The sequence below is a fragment of the Anser brachyrhynchus genome, assembly GCF_964034855.1.
Source record: "Anser brachyrhynchus genome assembly, chromosome: 2".
NCBI lineage: Eukaryota > Metazoa > Chordata > Aves > Anseriformes > Anatidae > Anser > Anser brachyrhynchus.
Window position 1 is genome coordinate 59,574,114 of NC_137695.1, and position 21,000 is coordinate 59,595,113.

At 41.0% G+C, this 21,000-nt stretch overlaps 1 protein-coding gene across 11 annotated transcripts in view; it reads right to left on the minus strand.

Moving 5' to 3' along the window:
- The window catches only part of HECW1 (HECT, C2 and WW domain containing E3 ubiquitin protein ligase 1), a 263,523-nt gene that overhangs the window by 18,877 nt on the left and 223,646 nt on the right, over window positions 1-21,000 (minus strand). For all 11 annotated transcript variants that reach the window (XM_080578352.1, XM_080578347.1, XM_080578351.1 and 8 more), the window contains one exon: window positions 18,736-18,888. In XM_080578352.1, the coding sequence (XP_080434478.1) occupies window positions 18,736-18,888 (153 nt within the window). The remainder of the gene's footprint in view (window positions 1-18,735; window positions 18,889-21,000) is intronic.

Consider the following 21,000-nt stretch of genomic DNA (forward strand, 5'->3'; position numbering starts at 1 on the left):
TAATAAAAGAGGTGCTGAATATCCATGCAGTCAACTTTATGCTCATGGGACAGAACAACAAGTGCTTAGTCTGTCAAATGGGGCACAAAATAGCATGTTGTGGGCCCAATTAGCATTTACATCACCACAGGAGCTGCCTCCGGGTCCCCTGCATCCAAAAAAGGTGCTTATGGTATGCAGCTGACTGGTAACAGAAGAGTGATTATATTACCCCCTTACAGCTGTTTCCACAGCAGCAACAAAAGGCAGCTGTTGGGTCTAGTTAGGACCTGCTTCACTTCACTTGTGCACCAATGCAATATTTCCAGCAGAAAGCAATGAAAAGAGGGGGAGCTGACACAAAGAAAGCACAGTGGAAGCCAGACAGCTCAAAACCCAGAAATGCTGAGCCTGTAATCCATCAGTTTTATAGCACCTTCAGGATCTATAATCAAGTCCATTTGTCCTAAATAATGCATGTCGGCTTTCTTGGTTTTGTTCTTCACAGCTCTGTCCCCTCATCCCTTTACATTTTGAAAATAAATACTGAATGAAAATACTACGAGCACTGAGTGTTCCTCACCACAAAGCTCATCCCATGGCTACTCAGCTTTGCGGGGCTGGGAGGGCAGGAGACATTTGGAATGTAAAAAGCTGAAAGTAAATTGCCAAGAAAAGTCTCACTGATTTGGGAACTCAGTTTCTGCTATGAAATTGCTGGAATGTATGAATAGCATTGGTGTTCTCCTTGCTGCTTGTATCACTTCTGTATTTCTATGTGACTTTGAGAGTATTAATGCAAAGCTGACATGAACATTTAGTGCATTTAGATCGAGGTGTTTACAGTCATGAGTACATGTCATGGCAGCCATTAATGGCCAATTTAATTGGAACCAGTGCCTTATGGCAGAACCGTATCAAACCATCCAAAGGCTATAGGCAGAGTTTCTATCTGAAAAGACAAAGTTTGGTGGGTCAGCCTGAGCAAACGTGTGCAGTGCAGTGCAGTGCAAACGTGCCTAGGTTGTGCAGTCCGTCAGTCTGGCCTTGCACTTGCAGCCCTCTGGGACACACCAGGGCTCGCTCCAACTGGGGGCCTGACTGTGGTTCCACAGTCCCAGCCCTTGTGATGGTACCGTGTGGAAAAGCAAGTCCAGTGCTAGCTGGTCTGGATAAAGGATGTGAAATAGTTAATGAGACATTGCCACTCTTGTTGCCTGTCAATACAATCAATAAAAAAAAAAGCTATACTGCAAACTATAGTTCTTGGCAGCTCAAATCACCCCAGGAGACACAGTGCTTTATGGTCATGGCTGCTCTTCCACACTGAGGGTGTTAAACCAGAGCTCTCCAGTCCACAAAACCTTCCTCCCCTGCACTCAGCTTTGGTATCTCTATAAAGACTTACTATACTTGACTTTTTGAGCTGAAGAGTGGTGTAAGAGAAAGTCCTCTGGCCCCTTGTCCATCCTGGACAGGGCCTGTGACCACAGGCTACACCCCTTGGATCCAGCAGTGAGTGCACTGGGAACCATGGACTGTGGTAAGTCAACAGATACCAGTCAAAAGGGAGGCCTTTGCTAAAGTGCTCACAGAACAACAACTCAGTCTATCTGCGTGTGTCTGTACAGTCCATCATGCTCCCACTGCTACAAGCCAAGTCTAACAGTCCCACTTAAAATATATCAAAACTTGCAAAAAACAAGAAGCCTTTAGTGCAAAAAAAACCTTGTGAAAAGCAACAAGAAATCAACCCCTTTACAAAAGCCAGTTAAAATGAAAATAGACTCTCGTGTTTTATTTCTTCCTGAAGGATTTAGAGCACAGGTGAAATTCAGAGGTGGGGGAGACAGTCCCTTCAAGAAAAAAAAAAAAAAAAAAAGTTTTCTTGACAGAATAAGCAGTACAGAGGTAAATCCTGGCTAGAGGGCACATACCTTCCTTAAACCTGACTTGCATTTATCTTTCCAAGGAAGTGTAAAATGCTTGTTCGATTTTTTTCTAGCACGAAAGATAGCTTGGGAGAGGTGGGGAATGTGAGGTCTCATTCTGGCTTTTTTTTTCAACACCCCTCCCTTTCAGAGACAATGATTGAGTCTGAGTAATGCGCTCTAGCAGAGAGGGGAAACATGGGAGGGAGTTAATGAGCAGGAAATGGTGGAACGAGAGACAGAATTAATGAGCATGAGAGCTGCTCTGGTTTGCCTGCCTACCGACACCATTCGTCCACTCAAAAAGGACATTGTGTGCACCTGCTTTCTGGCTTTTAACAACACTACTCTTTGATTCATTTGCAGGATTTTCCACACTACCCACCTAACTCCTTTTCCTTCTGGAGGCTGCAGGTGCCCCTGAAATAGCCTGTTTTCACAACAGCCAGTTGCAAAATAACAGGCTCGTTCTCCTTAGTGGGACTCTGCATACTTACCACATCTGCGTATGCAGAGACAAGTCCATATGCTGTAGCAGCAACTAAGCAATATTTTTTCCTCCAATTGCAGGTGACTCACAGGAAATTTAATTTACTCCTTATCATATAGCAGCAGAATAAGGCAAGACCAATAATGTTCCTTTGTTACAGGGCCCTCTCTTAACTGGTTGAACTAATGCAGCTGTTCCATACATCGCAGTCCTTCCCTGGATTCAGATGGAGAATGATGTACCTTGACAAAGTCGTAATCTATGCATACAGGACAAGGATGTTTTTTGTTCATAATTTTATAGGGTTTGCCTTGTGGGCTACATTATCTATGGTATGAGAAACTTTAAATCCTAATAGGAGAAACTTTAAATCCTAATAGAGGAGGCATTTGATAAGATTAAAAAGATTAAAAATCTCACAAACCTTATCTCACTTAAACACATTAGCTGGGTTTAAGTGTGCCCTTCTTGATGTGGTAGCTTGTGCAAAAAATATTCAAAGGAGGGCTGAGAATCATAGAATCTCCTGAGCTGGAAGGGACCCACAAAAATCATTGGGTCCAACTCCTGGCTCCACACAGGAACACCCAATAATCAGACCCTATGTCTGAGAGCGCTGTCTAAACACTTGATCTCCAGCAGGCTTGGTGCCATGACCACTGCCCTGGGGAGCCTGTCCCAGTGCCTGACCACCCTCTGGGTGCAGAACCTTTCCCTAACGTCCAGCCTGACCCTCCCCTGTCCCAGCTCCATGCTGTTCCCTCGGGTCCTGTCGCTGTCCCCAGAGAGCAGAGCTCAGCGCCTGCCCCTCCGCTCCCCTCGTGAGGGAGCTGCAGGCCGCCATGAGGCCTCCCCTCGGCCTGCTCTGCTCTGGGCTGAACAAACCAAGGAACCTCAGCTGCTCCTCATACGTCTTGCCCTCTAGGCTCCTCATCATCTTCATAGCTCTCCTTTGGACACTCTCTAATAATTTTATGTCCTTTTTATATTGTGGCACCCAGAACTGCACACAGTACTCGAGGTGAGGCCACACCAGCGCGGAGCAGAGCGGGACAATCACTTCCCTCGACCAGCGAGCAACGCCCTGCTGGTGCACCCCAGGACGTGGTTGGCCCTTCTGGCTGCCAGGGCACGCTGTTGACTCATATTCAACTTGCTGCCAACTGAAACCCCCAGATCCCTTTCCATGGGGCTGCTCTCCAGCCTCTCATCCCTGAGCCTGTACATAACAGCCAGAGTTGCTCTGTCCCAGGTGCAGAATCCAACTTAAGAGAGATGAATACAGTAAATATGGTTCAAAACATATTTGAAAGTGGCATTTTCCGTTCACAAGACTACTGAAAACTTTCTTTCATCTTTAAGACAAACTTACACATTCTGTTGCATCAGCTTTAAAGCTTTTGTCTGCTTAATTGTGCAGATAAACTTCTGGCTACCTGAAAGACAAGCTGAACAAACGAAGCTGCACTTTGGTACAGGATTTGTGCCCTTGGCAGCTGTTCTAAGGAAGAATGATGCTTGGCAGGTGGATGCAACCAGAAAGCCTATTAGTCCTTCCACAGTGGGAAAGGTTGGACCTCATCTCAACCAGTATTAGACACCACAGAAACTAAAAGGGGAAAATATTTGAAGGGCCCAGTCATGGATAAAGCTTTAATCTGAAAATGCATCTTATTAGATGACAGAGAAGTCAATCATGAACCCCAAATTTATAGGAAACTAAGCATCATGGGCTCCCGAGACTGTGGTACAGCATGTTTTAAAGGACAGTTAAAGCCTCCATTGTTACAGAGTCTTGCAAGCATTCTGAGGGCTACAAACCAGTGATTAAAGGAAGCAAAACCCATTCTTATAGCCGAAAATATTGTGACTTGGAATCTTGTTATTTGGGGGTAAGGAGGTCATGCAGAGGTAAATTTATTTATTAAATTCATGATTTCTGAATTTTGGTGGATTTACCATCATTAGCATTTTAAAATGAAGAACAATGTTTCCCCTAAAAAACATATTGTATTTTGGGTTAGGAGTAATGCAAGCCATTTCTAAGGATGTAAATTTTGCACAAAAGCAGACCAGATGATTACAGCAACTCTGCCTGCCTCATACACTATGAATTTTAAGCAAAACTAGCAGTGTGTCAGGAACATGCACCAGAGGTATGTGTCTATACAATACAAGTACATATCGTTGTGTTGGCTCACTGTAGGACATAATCAACATGTCCTATAATGACCTGCATCTACAGAGCAATAACCTAGCATTAGATCAGATCATCTTTACAAAACCCTGGCAGCAGGTCAAATCCACACCTTCTATCAGCTTCATTAACAAATGCCTTTCTTTAGTTTGGTGTGCATATTTAACCTCTACTGACGATGACAGAACTTTTGAGTGGACTAATGTGATGACACAAAGTGATCTATAGTCAGGAAGGTCAGTCAGCTAACACCACTCTGTTTATCCATCTTGCATCTGCAAACTTTGCAGACAGCCTCTTTGGTACCGTGTTATTTGGTGTTGTGGCAAATTTGCTCTGCGCATCTGCAGGCTTAGAGGTGGATGCTGTGGCATTCCAATGCAACGCCTCTTCGCTTCAGGAATCTGATGAGCTCATGTGTCGTTAATACAAAAGGAATGATGCTTACAAAGGCCAGGAGACAAAAGTTCACAAAGTCTCAGTGCATTAAAGACAGAAGTTAAATAATTCCTAAACTAGTCCTGAAGAAGAATTCCAACAGAAGGAGTAACATTATTGTTGGCTCATTTTCTTTTCTTATATCCGTCTCCGATATGAAGAATTCTCAGCGCAACAGATATAATTCTGGGTCAACTCTATGCTGCTCTTCTCATATTGCAGTGAGGACTCATCCCACCTCTTCTTATGTCTAACCATGCCAACATCTCACCTGAGAACTTACCCTGGACCCCCATGCTTGCTAAGCTTCTACAATGAAATGACCAACCTGGTAGATCAGTAGAGAGCAGCAGATATTGTCAACCTGGACTTCAGTAAGGCTTTGGACACTGTCTCCTGTAAGATCCTCACATGTTGATGTATGGGCTGGACGGCTGAGAGTGAGATGGACAGAAAACTGGCTGAACAGCTGGGCCCAGAGGGTGGTGATCAGTGTCACAACATTTAGCTGGAGGCCAGTGACTAGCAGAGTACCCATGGGGTCAATACTGGGTCCAGTTCTATTTAACATCTTCGTTAACGATCTGGACGATGCGGCAGAGTATATCCTCAGCAAGTTTGCAGACAACTCAAAACTGGGAGGAGTGGTGGATACACCAGAGGGCCATGCTGCCATCCAGAGTACCATCCTTGACAGGATGGAGAAATGGGCTGACAGGAGCCTCATGAAGTTCAGCAAGAAGCAGTGCTAAGTCCTGCATTGTTCCTCCCCCTGTTGCTGTGGAGGAACAACCCCTGGCACCAGTACATGCTGGGGCCACCCAGCTAGAAAGCAGCTCAGCAGAAAAAGACGTGGGGGTCCTGCTGGACACCAAACTGAACTTGAGCACACAACAGTGTACCCTTGCCACAAGGAAGGCTAACTATCCTTGGGCTGTAATTGGCAAAACATTGCCAGCAGGTTGAGGGAGGGAATCCTTCCCTCCTGTTCAGCACTGGTGAGGCCATTCATGGGGTGCTGTGTCCAGTTCTGAGCTCCCCAGTACAAGAGAGACATGGACATACTGGAGAGAGTCCAACAAAGGGCCACGAAGATCAGTGAACTCAAACTCCTCTCCTGTGAGGAAAGGCTGCTAGAGGTGGGACTGTTCAGCCTGGAGAAGAAAAAGCTCAGGGGGATCTCATCAATGTATATTAAACACTGGAGGAGGGTGTGGAAAGACAGAGCCAGGCTCTTTCCAGTAGTGCCCAGTGACCAGACGAGGAAATGAGAACAAATCAGAATGCTGAAGGTTCCCTCTGAACAGCACTTTTTACTGTGAGGGGACTAAGCAGTGGTACAGGTTGCCCAGGGAGGCTGTGGAGTCTACCTCCTTAGAGATCTTCAAAAGCCATCTGGACATGGTCCTGGGCAACCTGCTCTAGGTGTTCCTGCTTGAGCAGGGGGTTGGACCAGACAACCTCCAGAGCTCCCTTCCAACCTCAACCATTCTGGGATTCTGTGTGATGAGCTTCATTTTAATTTAATTTTCTAAATTAAAAAAAAAAAAAAAAAAAGAAACATTTAGGACTGCTCACATGGAGCAACTGTGCGAATTTCCATCCTGGAAAATGATGGATGTTAAATAGTTATAGACTACAGGGATTTATCCCTGCAGTCCCTGCAAATGTTATTGGGACTTAATAGAGCATACATTCTGCTCAGAGCCAAGGCATCTCATTCAGGCATTGAAAGATGAGAGAGCATATTTTATAAGTACCTCCTTGATAATATTCTGTCTGCTGGTTCTTACTATAAAACTTATAAAACTTATGAAACTTAGTTATATATTAAAGGAAATTTGTAACACTCATTTAAGAAAGTGCTGGCTTTTCTTAAGTAGTCCTGATTGGAAAGCATATGGAAAGTGAACCAGTACAGCAGGTCTGCTTGCAGGTTGCCATAAAATACAAAGAAGGTGTTCAAAGATGTGTAAAATATACACACATTGACCAGTAACAGAAATTAAGCAAGAAAAAAAAAAGGATGAAAATTGATTTTCAGAGAGAAAAACAACCCGGTACAAATAAAATTACAATAGTGGTATCAAATCCTGAACTTGTAATGTTTCTGTTCAGATGAAGATCTACAGGAATAAGCCTTCTCTTGCCAGTCGTCCTTTACATAGTTTTACTTTTGCGAGGCACCTGAGTTTCATATGATGAATGTGTTTCAAGTGAGTCAACCTCTCAATTTATTATTAAACTGTGCAGAAATTTTCTGCCTGAAAAGTCAATGTATTACTGACTCCAATCAGTGCTTGCCCTACTTTTCTGGATCTATCTGCAAATGGAACACAACATTTCTGTTTCTCAGTACTAAAGAGTAACCACATGAAAAAGAGCTATTGCTTACACATGATGGAAACGTGAACTATCCATGTCATCTTAAATCTCTGGAGCTCATGTACCCTGAATTAACAATTAAATCTCAAACCATTCCTGAGGCTTAATTTACCAGTAACTGAAAAACAATGAGATAATGCAAACCTCATTGCTTCTTTAGTTAACTTAATAAAATCCTTCAAAAGTCTTTTTCTTGTCTCTAACCAAGCTATGTTGCATTTTCTCCCAAATTGTCTTTTCATCTTGTTTATATCCTGGTTATACCAACTACAAAAAAATTGTCAGGAATGGCTAAAATACTAATTGTGTCACTGAGAAAAAAACAAAACAAAACAAAGCAAAAAAAAGAAAAAAAAAAACACATGCTTTTATCAGGGAGGCTCCAGGTTATTCTACTTTAACCAGAAAAAATGAGGGACAAAGACAATATAAATACAGGAAATTCACAACACCCCCTCAGGTTTCTTTACAATAAACTCCATCAAACAGCTACTTCCAGGAGGACTCCTGAATTGAAGCACACTGTGGTTCCAAGCAATTGCTCACACAGAGAAACAGTTACAGCTGCATTTGCATGACATTATGTCAAAGATAATAAGCCCTCACAGAACTGGACATGTATGAAGCACCATGCTGAGGTATCTACACTGGCTCCTTGCCCATCACTGAGCTGCATCAGAGGTTATTATTGTATGTACAGAATTGAGCAAATCCGTCTCTGATGACTCCTCCACACAGTGGAGACTGTGTGACTCCACTCAGTCACAGGTATGACAGCCTTGTATGAGCACTAGAGAATCCAGGCATAGGAAATGGAGGATTCATTTCCACTTCTGTCTTTCCAACTAATAAGGAGATCAATAAAGTCGACAGTCATGAAATAGGTGCTATGAAGTAGGTGCTATGTGTCATTCTAGCAATAGCGAGGAAGTTCCATGAAGGTAGTGTTTTGGAGGAGGAGAGGAGGAGTGTGACAGAGTGTTGCAGAGCCAACAACCTCATGGACCATAACGTACAAGCATCATCCTCTGGGAGAACCGCTGGCAAAATATGATAGTACAAACATGACTAACCATCAGAAAACAGGATACTTGCAGGGTTCACCTTCTCTTGCTGGTACAATGGGTAAAACACACTGGCCTGTAAGATGGTTGGCAAACTCTCCTTCAATTCTGAGCAGTGACAACAGAGCAGGTGCAGACTGAGGTATGAACAACTGGCTAGAAGATTACAAATCTCAACACTTTGTAATTCCCAGATCCTAGATTTTTTTATTATAATAATTATTTTTTTTCCCATTGGCAGATCTTAAAGTAGCTTGCAGAGGAGATCAGTGTCATTATTTCATCTAACAAATGAAAAAACTTAAGCACAGAGGTAAAATGACTTATCTACTGTTCTTCAGGAAACAAGTGGTAGAGACAGAAACGGAATCATACTCCTTGGGGTCCCACCTCCATTTCGGTGTTTAGTGTATTTGACATTTTTTCGCTTTCTTACATTCTGTAAAGCAACATGTAACTGTGTGGATCAGCTCTAGTTCATGATAGGCTCCTTATGGATCAACTCAGTCTGATGCAAACTGGTTGTTTTTGAAGCCAGCAAAAGAGCAGTTTTACCAAGAGATTTTGATTTCTCAGTCAAGCCCTTTGGAAACATGGGGAGGCACTTTGCAAACCTACGAATTGGTGAAGTTTTATACATGGTATGATTTATGATTGCTTTCCATGGCTTTGTCGTGTGTTGAAACGAACTATTCAAGTTAGAAAGGAAAATCCATAGATTTAGTCATCTGCCAGACAAGAGGGCCATAAAAGCACACGCCAAATGACTGCACATTTTCCTTCAATGGCTAACTAAGAACACTGAAGCCACAATAATTGACTTAGTCTCAGTCAAAGGAAGCATATTCTTTCCAGTCTGTCTGGGGTATTTAAACATAAGAGAGACTGCTCATCATAAACTCACTGGTAAGCACCCAGGAATGTTTACACCGTGTGATGAAGCATGATGCAGATACCCTTGAGCTAAGTGCAAACAGGTCATCTGCAGTGCAGAGCCATGTGGATTTAGCACTTAAGGTTCAGAAGCTGTACCTTGCATTTGCACTGTGCTGCATTTCAGCTAACGATCCCTGCCTCTTGGGATGAGGTTTCTCAACTGAGCAAGCTCAGAAATCAGACGTGCTATTAAGTGTTTGATGGTCTCTTTTAGATCTCATTCTGCAAAACACTGAACAACTTTAACTTTATTAATACTACTGAAAACTGAGAGCTCTGATACTGTCCCAGGAACATGGAGAATGCAGCAGACCTCAACCTTTTCATTGCTTTTCTCAGAAGTCTGAGAAAAGTTTTGACTTTTCTGTTATAAATTCAAGCTTCTAGTTCATCTTTTCTGGAATGCAAGTCATGAGACAATGTGAAAAGCTTCCTTACACTGGACACAAGAGACTGAATTTGCAATTCTATATTCCCATTATTAAATACATAGCTTTTCATAGAGGTTGGACAGGTAAAGATTGTTCACATCCTCCACAATTTTGAGACTTTATTGAGATTTTGAAAAATATTCCTATCTCAAGTTGGGGCAAACCAACAAACTTGAAATTACCCTTCTCCATATATATACATTCAGATCAGATCAATGTAAATATTTTATCTTCCCTGTTTCTGCACTTTAATGTAATGCTTAGCTAACATGTTGAAATGAAAAATATTTTTCAATGGAGAAATAAAACCTTTAACTTCCAAAATATCCCAGGGAAAGAACTACATAAAGAAAAATGCCTTTTCTATTAAAAAAATAAATACATGGCTTTGAGTGATTTACTGAAAACAATTCTGCTCCGCAAGCAGATTTTTTTTTTTTGATGCATGAATTGTGTTTACTAATAAAAAAAGGCTAGCTTGGGAATTTCTGCACCTGTCCTAACTGACATTTCTTTATCTTACCAAAGCCTGAATAAAATATAGTAGAAATAGGAGTGGCAAAGACAACTGAGCTATACTTCAAAGTGACAACTCAGTGTTGCCATTCCAGTGTGGCTGGAACAAGAGATATGAGGACATTCACCACTCACTGGGAGTTTTTCACTACTACAAATAAACCCACCATCACTGCCCACCCTGATGCTTCCCTGAAGGCCCCTGTGCTCAAAGACAATATGGATTTTACCTTTTTCTCCTCTACCACATGCAAGGTGGAGACACCATACAGATTTTCATGTGAACCCTTCCATCACTGGGAAAATGCAATCCAGAACATTGCAAAAGATTAAATGGCCTTAAGCAAGGGGAAAAAATGACTTCTGTAAAAACACAACAAAATACAACACCCGCCTTTCCCTCAAACCAAACTCTAATTATAGAAACAGTGCTACACAATATGGGATCCAGAGAAGAGAGGAGGAGAGACTGTAAGAGACGCAACTCGTTCTAAAACCCTTGTGATACAGCCATTCAGATTCTCAAAAGAACTTGGATAAAAATCCACCAGTAAGTGACAGAAAGCCAAGAATAAGAAAAATACAAAGCAGAATCTTTTTTTTTTTTTAATAGTAAAAAAAAGAAAGGGCGCTGTAGAAGCTCAGTTCGGGAGAATGTTTATTTTCTCCTCCGCTCTGGTTTGCCTTTAATCTTCCAATTCCTCCTGACCCTTAATAAATAATTAACCAGCTGCTGAGGCAGGCTCTATGTGATACAGTCATACATCAGACTTAATAGGAAAATCAAGGTTTACTTAAGTACTGAAAGCAATGAAAGAGTACAGCAGCAAGAAGGTATTTCAGTAACATGCCCTTTTCACATAGTGAAATGGTCTTATAAAATGATTTCAGCTGCATATTTATTTTAATATAATTCTTGTCCAGAAGATTTACAATAGTGCTTGAAAATTGCTCATGCAAACATAATTTATTTAAAGTAAGATATTGCTAGTAATTAAAATTTATAGCGTAATGTAAAATTAAATGCTTTGGCTTTCTATGGTGCCTTTCATCTGAGAATTTCAAAGCAGTTCAGAGCATTAGTATACATCAAGTGGATTTCAAGTTGATTACATACTGGAAATCTCTTCAGATGGAAACTGAGGCAAAGAGGTAATGATCTAAATTTCAAAAAGAACTGAATGTTGCTGGATGCCCACTCTGAGAAGTGCTGTATCTGCTCTGATTTTTAAGAGGCTGATTTTTCAGTGCTTAGCATAAACAGGCCCCTTCAAGATGGCTGTCAAAACGCTCTTCTAAATTCATTGTTCCCCCAAATGCAGACCGACACAACTGACCCATCTGAGTCAGGTACAAAACTGAACTCAGTGTTTCTGACTCCCTCAACAGAACAGGTATTGGGCCATACTCAGGTTACCTGCCACAACAGCTGAAACATGTTCCTCAGAGCTATTTTCAGTCAGTGGAGAGGAGTGCTGGTTATTTGCAGAGCTCCTGCTTCAATGTTGTGACTACTTTTCTCCACTGTTTCTATAAAGAGCCACAGAAAATGCCTAAATCCATCACAGGAGCTGGTCAGCATCTGATTACAACCCATTAGGTCATGAGGCAATTTGTCATGTTCTTTAAAAAGACTTCAGCTGAAACAAGTTATTCTCCGCGTGGCAGGATTAATGGTGCTTTGTTTCCTATAATCTGTCTGATGGCCTTACATTACTACACTGCAATAGCTGCAGTTCCTCCTACACATCTCTGCTAGCACTTCCCACACTTCTTTGGAGCATCTCCAGTTTCTCCCTCCTGCCTTCCCTGAGCATTCACAGCTCTCCCTCACATGCTCTAGTTACTGAACAAGATGGTAAAGCTGGTTCGCAGCCCGTGCTTGTGGTGGGCCTGTCAGCTCACTCAGGCCAGCCATGGGCCAAACAGAATAGGCAACTGTTGAGCTCATCAGACTGCCCTTGCTAAGGCATTCTTCAGCATATTTGTACTTTACTCAATCACAAGTTTCGCAACGCTTTAAGGAACTTTGCATCTTTGGGACATTTACCTTCCTGTCGAATAGGTCCTAAACTGACTCGGAAACTGATGGATATACAGCACAATTGCAAAAGGCAGAGCTCCTAACGAAATCGGGTTATGAAAACCAAGCTTTCTGAGTAGAAAGGGACAGCTGAGGTTGTGACATTCTTGGTTCTTCTTGGGTTTATTATACAAAAAAATAGGAAAAACAAACACTCTGCATTCTCTGGAACACTTAGGATGGACAGTGATGGCTATGTGGTTTGTATGAAACAAATAAAAGGGAAGGTCAGAGTTTGGCATGGGGTATACCCACACAGCAGTGTGTGGGCAAAGGGAGGTTGCTCTACCCATGTGCCAAGCTTGCCAGAGCACGTATAAGCAATCAAGGCAGTGCCGAGCCTGAACTAATCAGCCCTGATGGGTGGCTGCATACATTTGCTCAGCTCAGTGTTCCAGTAAGCACATCAGTTAGCTTGGAAATCAAGTTCATGTCTGCATGAAGAGTGGGTGCAACAGGCTTTTGTTTACCTGCAGAATACTGTGCAGAAATACATGAAAGTTTTCTGTCTGCGTCTGTTCAGCAGCGAGAACTAGAATATGGAGGGTATTGGAAGGCATAAAAAAAAAAAGACTATGGGAGTTGAATGAAAAAACTCCTGCCCTAAAAGCAGCTGTAAATGAGCATTAAATTAATATAGTTCATTAGGACACCTCAGTGAGGAATCAGTCTACAGCTTCTGGGAACCTGGGCCACTGGGTCTGTGTCCATCCTTGTGGTCTTTAGTAGGGTTCTGTGCAAAAACACATTAGTCAAAAACCTTCAACTTTTTAATAAGCTTCTGCTAAATAAATGTATTAAACTTCATTAAAATACAAACAAACAAACAAAAAAAGAAAACAAAATCAAGATAGAACAGGACTTCTCTGAGATGGATATAGAATGCTAAGCATGATTAGCAAGCTGCAAATACCTCTAGTGCAACCGTGACATTGGGGTCTTGGTCTCTGGTTGTATAAATAATACAGCAAGGTCTGCAAATGCACAATTGTTAAAAAAAACATGCTGTCATTAATTTGCTATGAAAACACAAAAAAAAAGATGTTTCAAGTTAGCATCCCTCAGATCTCCAAATGAATGTCTGTGAATGATTTTATCTGTCTAGGCCATCTGGTCTTCTATGCAGAGACTGGGCTTCCTTTCACATTTCTGGCTGTGGTTCTAAATTCACAAACATGCAATGAACTAAAAATTCAAAAGTAGAAGATGTGAGTTAGATAAAAGAACAGGCAAGTGATCTGGGGACAGAAAGTCTGGCGTAGGTGACCATGCTGTGACTACAATGCTGTGTCTTGAAGAAGGGTGCATTACATTATCTAACTGGATTACTCCTGGGGACAGGACTGCTGTGAAGGAAAACTCTAGCCCACTCAGAAGACATGAAAAGAGAGACTGGATTTCCGCCTGACAGCAGTTTGTGAATACAGTGTTTTGTGAACTGAAAAGACAACGGTACTTTTGTTATCACTGTCAGATTAAGTACTCACAGCAGGGAGGGAAACTTCTCAGGCAAACACTGAGAATTGTTGAATTCTAAGAAATAAAACTTATGTGATATTATGGTGACAGACAAATTTTAAACATCTGAAAATGGTAGCCACAAGAACAATGAAAAAGCACAGAGATAACAGTCCTCAGGTTTGGCAAAATGATATAGAAATCATCATGAAAACCAATTTCCACTTTACTGTGTGGCATAGCAGGACCTGAGTAGGGAAATACTATGGAAAATGGTAGACAAAATGAACGCCTGAGGAAAACAACAATGTATCACACCATGGTTAGACAAATCCTTCTGTTACAATGTCGGGTGAATGAAATGCAGTGAACAAACACCAGTCATTTTTTAGACCTTTGAAAATGCACCATGAAGACAACAGGGAGAGTAACCAGTGACCCACAGGAGCATTTGAGATTATGCAAACTCTGAAACTAGATATTTTGTTTCCAGAATTTAGAAACATATTTGTTCCATCTATTATTTTGCAGGATATTTTTTTTCACTCAGGACTGATATATCCATCCATCCATCCAACCATTTATTCATTCATTCATTTATTTTTGGTGAAAAGGGGAACTAAAATATTCAGTCAAATTTTTAGTCTCCAAATCAGAGAGAGAAACACTGTCCCAATCTCTGTTAAAATGACCATTTTGTATTAACTCCAAGAGAAAGATCTCCCATCTTCCCTTTCCATCTGCTGAAGTCCAATTTAACAAGCACCAGTGCTCACAAAAAATGAAATCTGAAGTTTCTGAGGGAGTTACAAGTTTATCCCCGAAAAGTCTTGCCCTCCCTAGAGGGCCCTCCCTTCCTATCTATGTTTTCCAGAGATCTAATGCTTTAAATATCATCACCTGCCATCTCCCTGCACCCTAGGAGCACTCTGTAGAGCTCTATGTAAGATGAATTTGAGGGATATCATAATCCTGAATATCATAAAAGGAAGAAAGTGTCGGAGTATCTGAAAAAGTATCTTTGTATACCTGCTAATATTGGGCATCCTGGACACCAGGGCTTCATTGCTGCAGGGAACTGAAAGCAAGTCTGAAATCTTTCAAAGGTTTGTTAGCAGGGAAGAAAGTGATAAGCTAATGTTGCAAGCTATTGGGAGCCATTTGCTCATATGTTAGAACGCAGCATTATGGCAATTAACTAGCTATAGTAGCTGTTCAGCATCTGTACTGAATATTACACCTCTAACTTCATTGGAGGTTGTGATAAAAAAGTTTCACATTCCCCACTATTCTGTCTCCCAGCATATTGTGCAAAACCTGAGAGAGATAATTCAGTGACTCTCCTTATTTCAATTACCCAAAACACCTGACCAAGTGCAAAGACAAGAATATTCTTTCTGGGTTAAACCATGCTCTTTTCACTGGAATAACACATGGCAGCTGCAACCATACTTTGCCCACTCATTTGGAGAAAGGCAAACTACCGTTAGTGGGGGGTGTGAACTGTATTTTTGAAGATGTTTTCAAATATTCAGGCAAAGAACTAGACATGTTACCCAGATGAGACAGAATGGCTCATTACCAGCATGGATTAAAAGCAACTCTGTTGACCGTGAACTTCAGGTACATCCTGCAGCATGCAGATAAAAATGTGTAACATCAAACTTCATAGGTCTAGAAAGATTCAACTGTGCCGTTTCAGATACAAGAGGATTTAAAATCATTTTTATGACGTTCGAAAAAGTGTGATATCTTGTATTTTGTATGTTCTGCATGCACATATGTTAACTGCAGGAAAAAGTCTTATTCAATGGAAGCTTGCAGGAAAGGTGTTAAATCTCAGTTTCTCCATAAATGAGAAATATTTTCCAGTCATTACGTCTCTTTTTTACTTGGCACACATACAACTACTCTATGCTTTGATGTGCTCATTTTGGACTCTGAATGTTGTTTGCACAAAGAGCAAGGCATGAAATAAGCCATTAACAGGGGCAGAACTGTAACTTTTAGGCCAGGGGAAAAAGAGCAGTGTATTTCTCAGTTCTGCCAGTTCTTCACATCTTTGCATTTCGTTAAACATGTTCTATCTCAAACTCACTACTGTTCACTTAAAAAGTGAAAATGTAAAATAATTTTGAGGAGATTTTTTCTGCTAGCCCTGTTTCTTACTATATCATGTCTTGATAGGTCTTGCAGAACTAATCTGCAGAAAAACACGTCAAGGGTAAATTCAACAAAAATGATGGGCCCCAAAGCCCCAGAAGGCATACAGTTCAAGAAACCTGCAAATATAAAACAATTATGGTTGTGTGATTTTTATGACTGACATCAAACTTCAAGTTTTAAAAAGACTATGAATATTAATTATCTGTGACCTTGAGATTCTCAAAACCAATTCATCCACGCATGTTAACTAATGTCTTATAACAGTTTTCAGAACAGGAAAATAATCTTCATTTCTTGTAGGTTAAAGGGAGAAGGCTCTGCTGGAACCAAATCAACAAGTAAATATGAGAAATAGAAGTTCTAGCACTGACTATGAGGAGAACAAAGCTAGAGAAAGGCTGAGAACTTCAGGAAAAACAAAACAAAACAAAAACAAAAAACATTCCTCATGAACAAATGATGACAAGCAAGTTAGTACAGTGTCCTTAGAAAAGCCTACAAAGCTTTAATGGAAGAATCCTATTCTTTCAGTTTCGAAAAGCTCCGTTCGAATCCTATCTTAGCTGGCTGCCCAGACTTCTGAATACAGTCCTCTAGGGTTACGCACGTATAGCTGAGATCAGTCAACACAGCATAAAAAACTTGGAATGTCTACACATCTACAAGCCAATAATGAAACCTATTGGGTTAATTACAAACTGCTGGTCTTGGCCAGTTGTTTCCTTAACAGGATCAAGAAGCATTACTGAGCACTTACTGGATTGCTTATCTTTCCTTGGGTTCTACAGTCTTAGCCTATTACTCTACTTTATGTACAAACCTTTTTGTTCATAGCTTTTATTACACTCTACAGGCCAAGAGACTTCATTCTCTTTCCTTAAAAAAACAAACCAAAAATATTCAGAGCCCAAATAACATTCAGTGTACAAGTAGCCTGTATAGATGCATGTAGTTGGAGGGATGTGATCCTAACTAACTGCTACTGATTTCTGAGTTAAGTACTAACTGTTATCGAAAATCATATTAGGTGTCTTTTCACTTTTTAATATGCCCAGATTACCTTCAAAATCTGCCTCTTCCATGACGAAATCTCTCAATGGGCAGAACAAAATGGGGGTACAGAACAAACTATATGCTCTTTGCAGTGTAATTTATCACTTCTGTTAAGAAAACTGCAGCTGAACTCTTTCCACAAGGAGACTATTTAGAACAGATAAGAGGCAGAACCTATTTCAAATACTGCTGGGATAACATGGTAACACCACTTCTGGGGAAACAGGCCTGAGTCTAGCTTGCTCACAGTGTGGGCAGAATGATCCCTGGTTTGCACCTGCATAAGCAGTCTTGTGCCCTGGAATCAGAATGCATCCTCATAAATACAGCCTCTGAAATCAAAAGTTTATCCATGCTGCCTGTTAAACTGAACAAAGGACAGACTGTATTTCTTCTAGAAAACTGGGAAGCCACTTTATACTGTTTAATCAGTAGGATTGCAGTGGGAGACAGACGAGCTGTAAGAACTATGCCACTCTCTCCTTGCTAATGACAGCAGAGAAACATTCTACTGCAAGGAACACTGTTAGCATAATGCTTCACTGCTGGAAATTATAATATTAAAACAATTCAGACACCATTGCTAGTTCACAACAAATCTTGTCTTCCACTGCAGCTTTAGTAGAAATGATGCTACAACCATTTGGTTATTCTTGATCTTCTGCCCACTGTAAGCTGAAGCAAAGTGGGAACAGTCTACAAGAACAGTGGGACGTGCGTTATTTGCAATTTAAAAGGGGCCTGAACTGCCTTCTATTAAAAACAAAAAAAAGAAAGAAAAAAAAAAGAAAAAAGAATCTCTGAGAGGAGCCAGTGAGATTGGTTAGACAAAGGAAAACATCATAGGAACAAACCCATGTGTCAGTACTTCTCTGACACAATGAAAGACCACAAGGGATCAAGCAACGCCCAGGGCTGGCAGCCCATGCTTCACTGAACCACATCTGAACATATCAAAGGGAAAACAACTCCCAGAGACAGAGAGATCTGGAGGCTGATAGAAAAATGAAGATATCACAATACGCATTCAGAATTTTTGATATAGAACCAATTTGCCTGTTTGCACACATACATGGTAAAGGGAAGAACCTGTTTGCTCTGCTGGCCTTGCCGTACACAAGCAGGGACAGTGTGGGGTAGAAAAGGTGTATCGCTTTCACTGGGCCTTGTTTAAGGCCTGCAGTAGGTACAGAGCAGCAGGGTGGCTCCTGGAGAGCACTCTATAGCTTCCAAGCACAATGCTGCTTGATGTACTGAAAGACTACACATGCTATTCTTAGAAAGGGGCCCAGGAGAGGAGGCCTGGATTAAGGAGAGATCTTCCTCCCCCATCCTTTTCACCTTCACACAGAAGCATGAAAACATCAAGTCCCAAGTAATATGATTAGGACATCTGAGTAACAGTACCTCATCACAATTCCTTTTTCAGAGCTTGCTGTTGTATTTACACTTACTCCTTTCTTCCTTCTCCCAATCTACTTCCCAGTTCCCGACAGCAGCAATGGTACTGGTATGTAGCCTAGTCTAAACTGACAGCTTTCATGTTTTGCATTTCCATTTCTGCATTGCTCTAAAAGGATTATTGAATTCTGCGTACAATATCCTTACCATTCTAGGTGATTTTCAACAAAGGCAGACATGGGGCTGATCTGTACAGTGTAAGTGTCATTGGCTGAATACTCAAACAGCCCATAATAGGGATTGAAGAGCTCCTGAGACAGAAGGAAGAAGAATTCTCGTGAGGGGCCACTGTAGTCCAGCCTGGAAAGGAGAAAGTAAAAAAGGTAAAATGAGTCTCGTTCCCATTTGAGTGAATTTCTTGTTTTTCTTGTGTACATTGGCTGCTACCACCTACCACTGTGCAATCAAGTGTTTCTAACATGGTATATATCCTCTCCCAAAACTTGATTATAAGCCCTGAACAACTCATGATGCTGAAACGTCACCAACATACTGGTTGTTCAGAGAAGAATCGCGACTTAGACACATACCTTAAGTAGTTTCCTCCACTTTTTTGTCTGTTGTTTCAAGGGTTTAGTAAATTGGAGGTACAGAGCTCAGCCTTGCCTTAGCTGGCAGGCTAGCAGATGGCAAAGACTCTTCTATAACTTTTTAACTCTTTAGTGAGTGGGTTTGAACTGCCTATGAACACCTGGGTTCACAGATCAGACAGCCCAGACAGAAGCAGAAATTGTTCTTACTCCTCTACACTTGAGATGTAACCAAAGATATAATCTAGCCCCAAGGATGCTTTCTTATAGTGTAAAACTATAAGGGCAATACTGAGGAAGACCAAGTCTCAGATGAACTCATTTAAGATGGAATGGGGATCCCTCAGTTGTTCATCCAAGCTCTCCTAATTTCCTAATAGTTTCAAATACATGTGGTACACCTTAAGTTGAGCTTTGTTGTTGCATGATTTTGTGCTGTAGAAAATCAGCATTTCCCCCCCTCCTTTTTTTTTCCAATTCAAATTTTAAATCAATTTGTTTCCAATTATCTCAACTTGAAAAACAAACAAACAAAAAGCTTCACGAATGCATTAATCCCAGCTGTGATGGATTTATTAAAAGCAGGTTGTCCTTTAATAATGGTAGGTAGGTAGGCTTTTCAATCTAAAATAGATCTAAATGCAGCAATATGACCAAAAAGTTTGTAGCCGTATATCATGTGTGCCGAAACAGTTTGTGAGGTGGGCGCTATTCCTTCAACTTAACAAATGCCAGCTAAGTGGAAAATTGCAGCTGGGCCAGTATGCTTTCTAATACATTCAAGGTTACAGAAGCATAATCACAAGAGTTTGAATGATTGATTTGTGCAACTAGAAAGATGATAAAGGACAGGCAGACCCATCTTCTGTGCTTTATATCTGGAGATTCAGTACTGTTCTCTTTCAGCAGCTTTGGCCCTAGGATCATGTGGGTGAGCCTAAAGCAACAACAGCAAAAGGAGATGGTAATAAGCCCCCTTGAACCACTAGCGCTAACCACGTTATAGATTTGGTTCAATAGACATTAAAACACTGGTCTAAGAGTGCCGATGGCTGGAGAAAAGAACTGCAAACAACACCTGCCTATAATCAAAAACCTCCAAGGAGGGACTAGATATTGCATTTCTGGGCAAAACATTAACTCATCATAAAGCCTTCATAGTTGATTTTCAATGTCATTTTAACTTTGAAACACATGGGAAGCTCTGCCCATACAACATCATGTGGCCATACAGCATCAACTATTCAGTGGGGAGTTGCTATCTTGGAGTCCCTCCAGGAGAACCTATACTAACATTAAACTGCAGAAACCCTGGGGGAGTGTATCTTCAGATGTAAATGAATCAGTGAAGAATGAATGAATTTGCAAATCAAATTGGTTTATGATTTCTCCTGAGGATACTGTGCCACACACAGTAAAAGTTATTAGAGATGTGGGGAAAACATTATGACTTTGGACAGTGTTAGAATACTAGAATACTATTCCAAAAATGCAAACTGAGGTATGCTGCATGTTTATGATTTACTTGCAAGCCAGCGGCAAAAACAGCTGTAAAAGACTACCTCTATTAGATAATATTGAAATCCATGGAGTATAAAAAGTAATAATTAAGAAAACCCCTGATACTGAGGTCTCTGAGTAACTCAAAGAGAGACTGGTGACTTTTATTTTCCACTGGACCTAACATGTCTCCATACAAACTCAGCTCTTCAGAATTCTTCATTTGACATGCCACCTCAGAGCTTACAGTGTCAGCAGCTGCTGGACATGCTGAGAGATGCCCCAGAGCCTTACTGTTTTAGTAACTTTGAAACTGAAATCCTATTCATATTTTTGTCTTTTGCTGTTTGTTTGTTTTTCAAATGAAACCTTATATACAAAA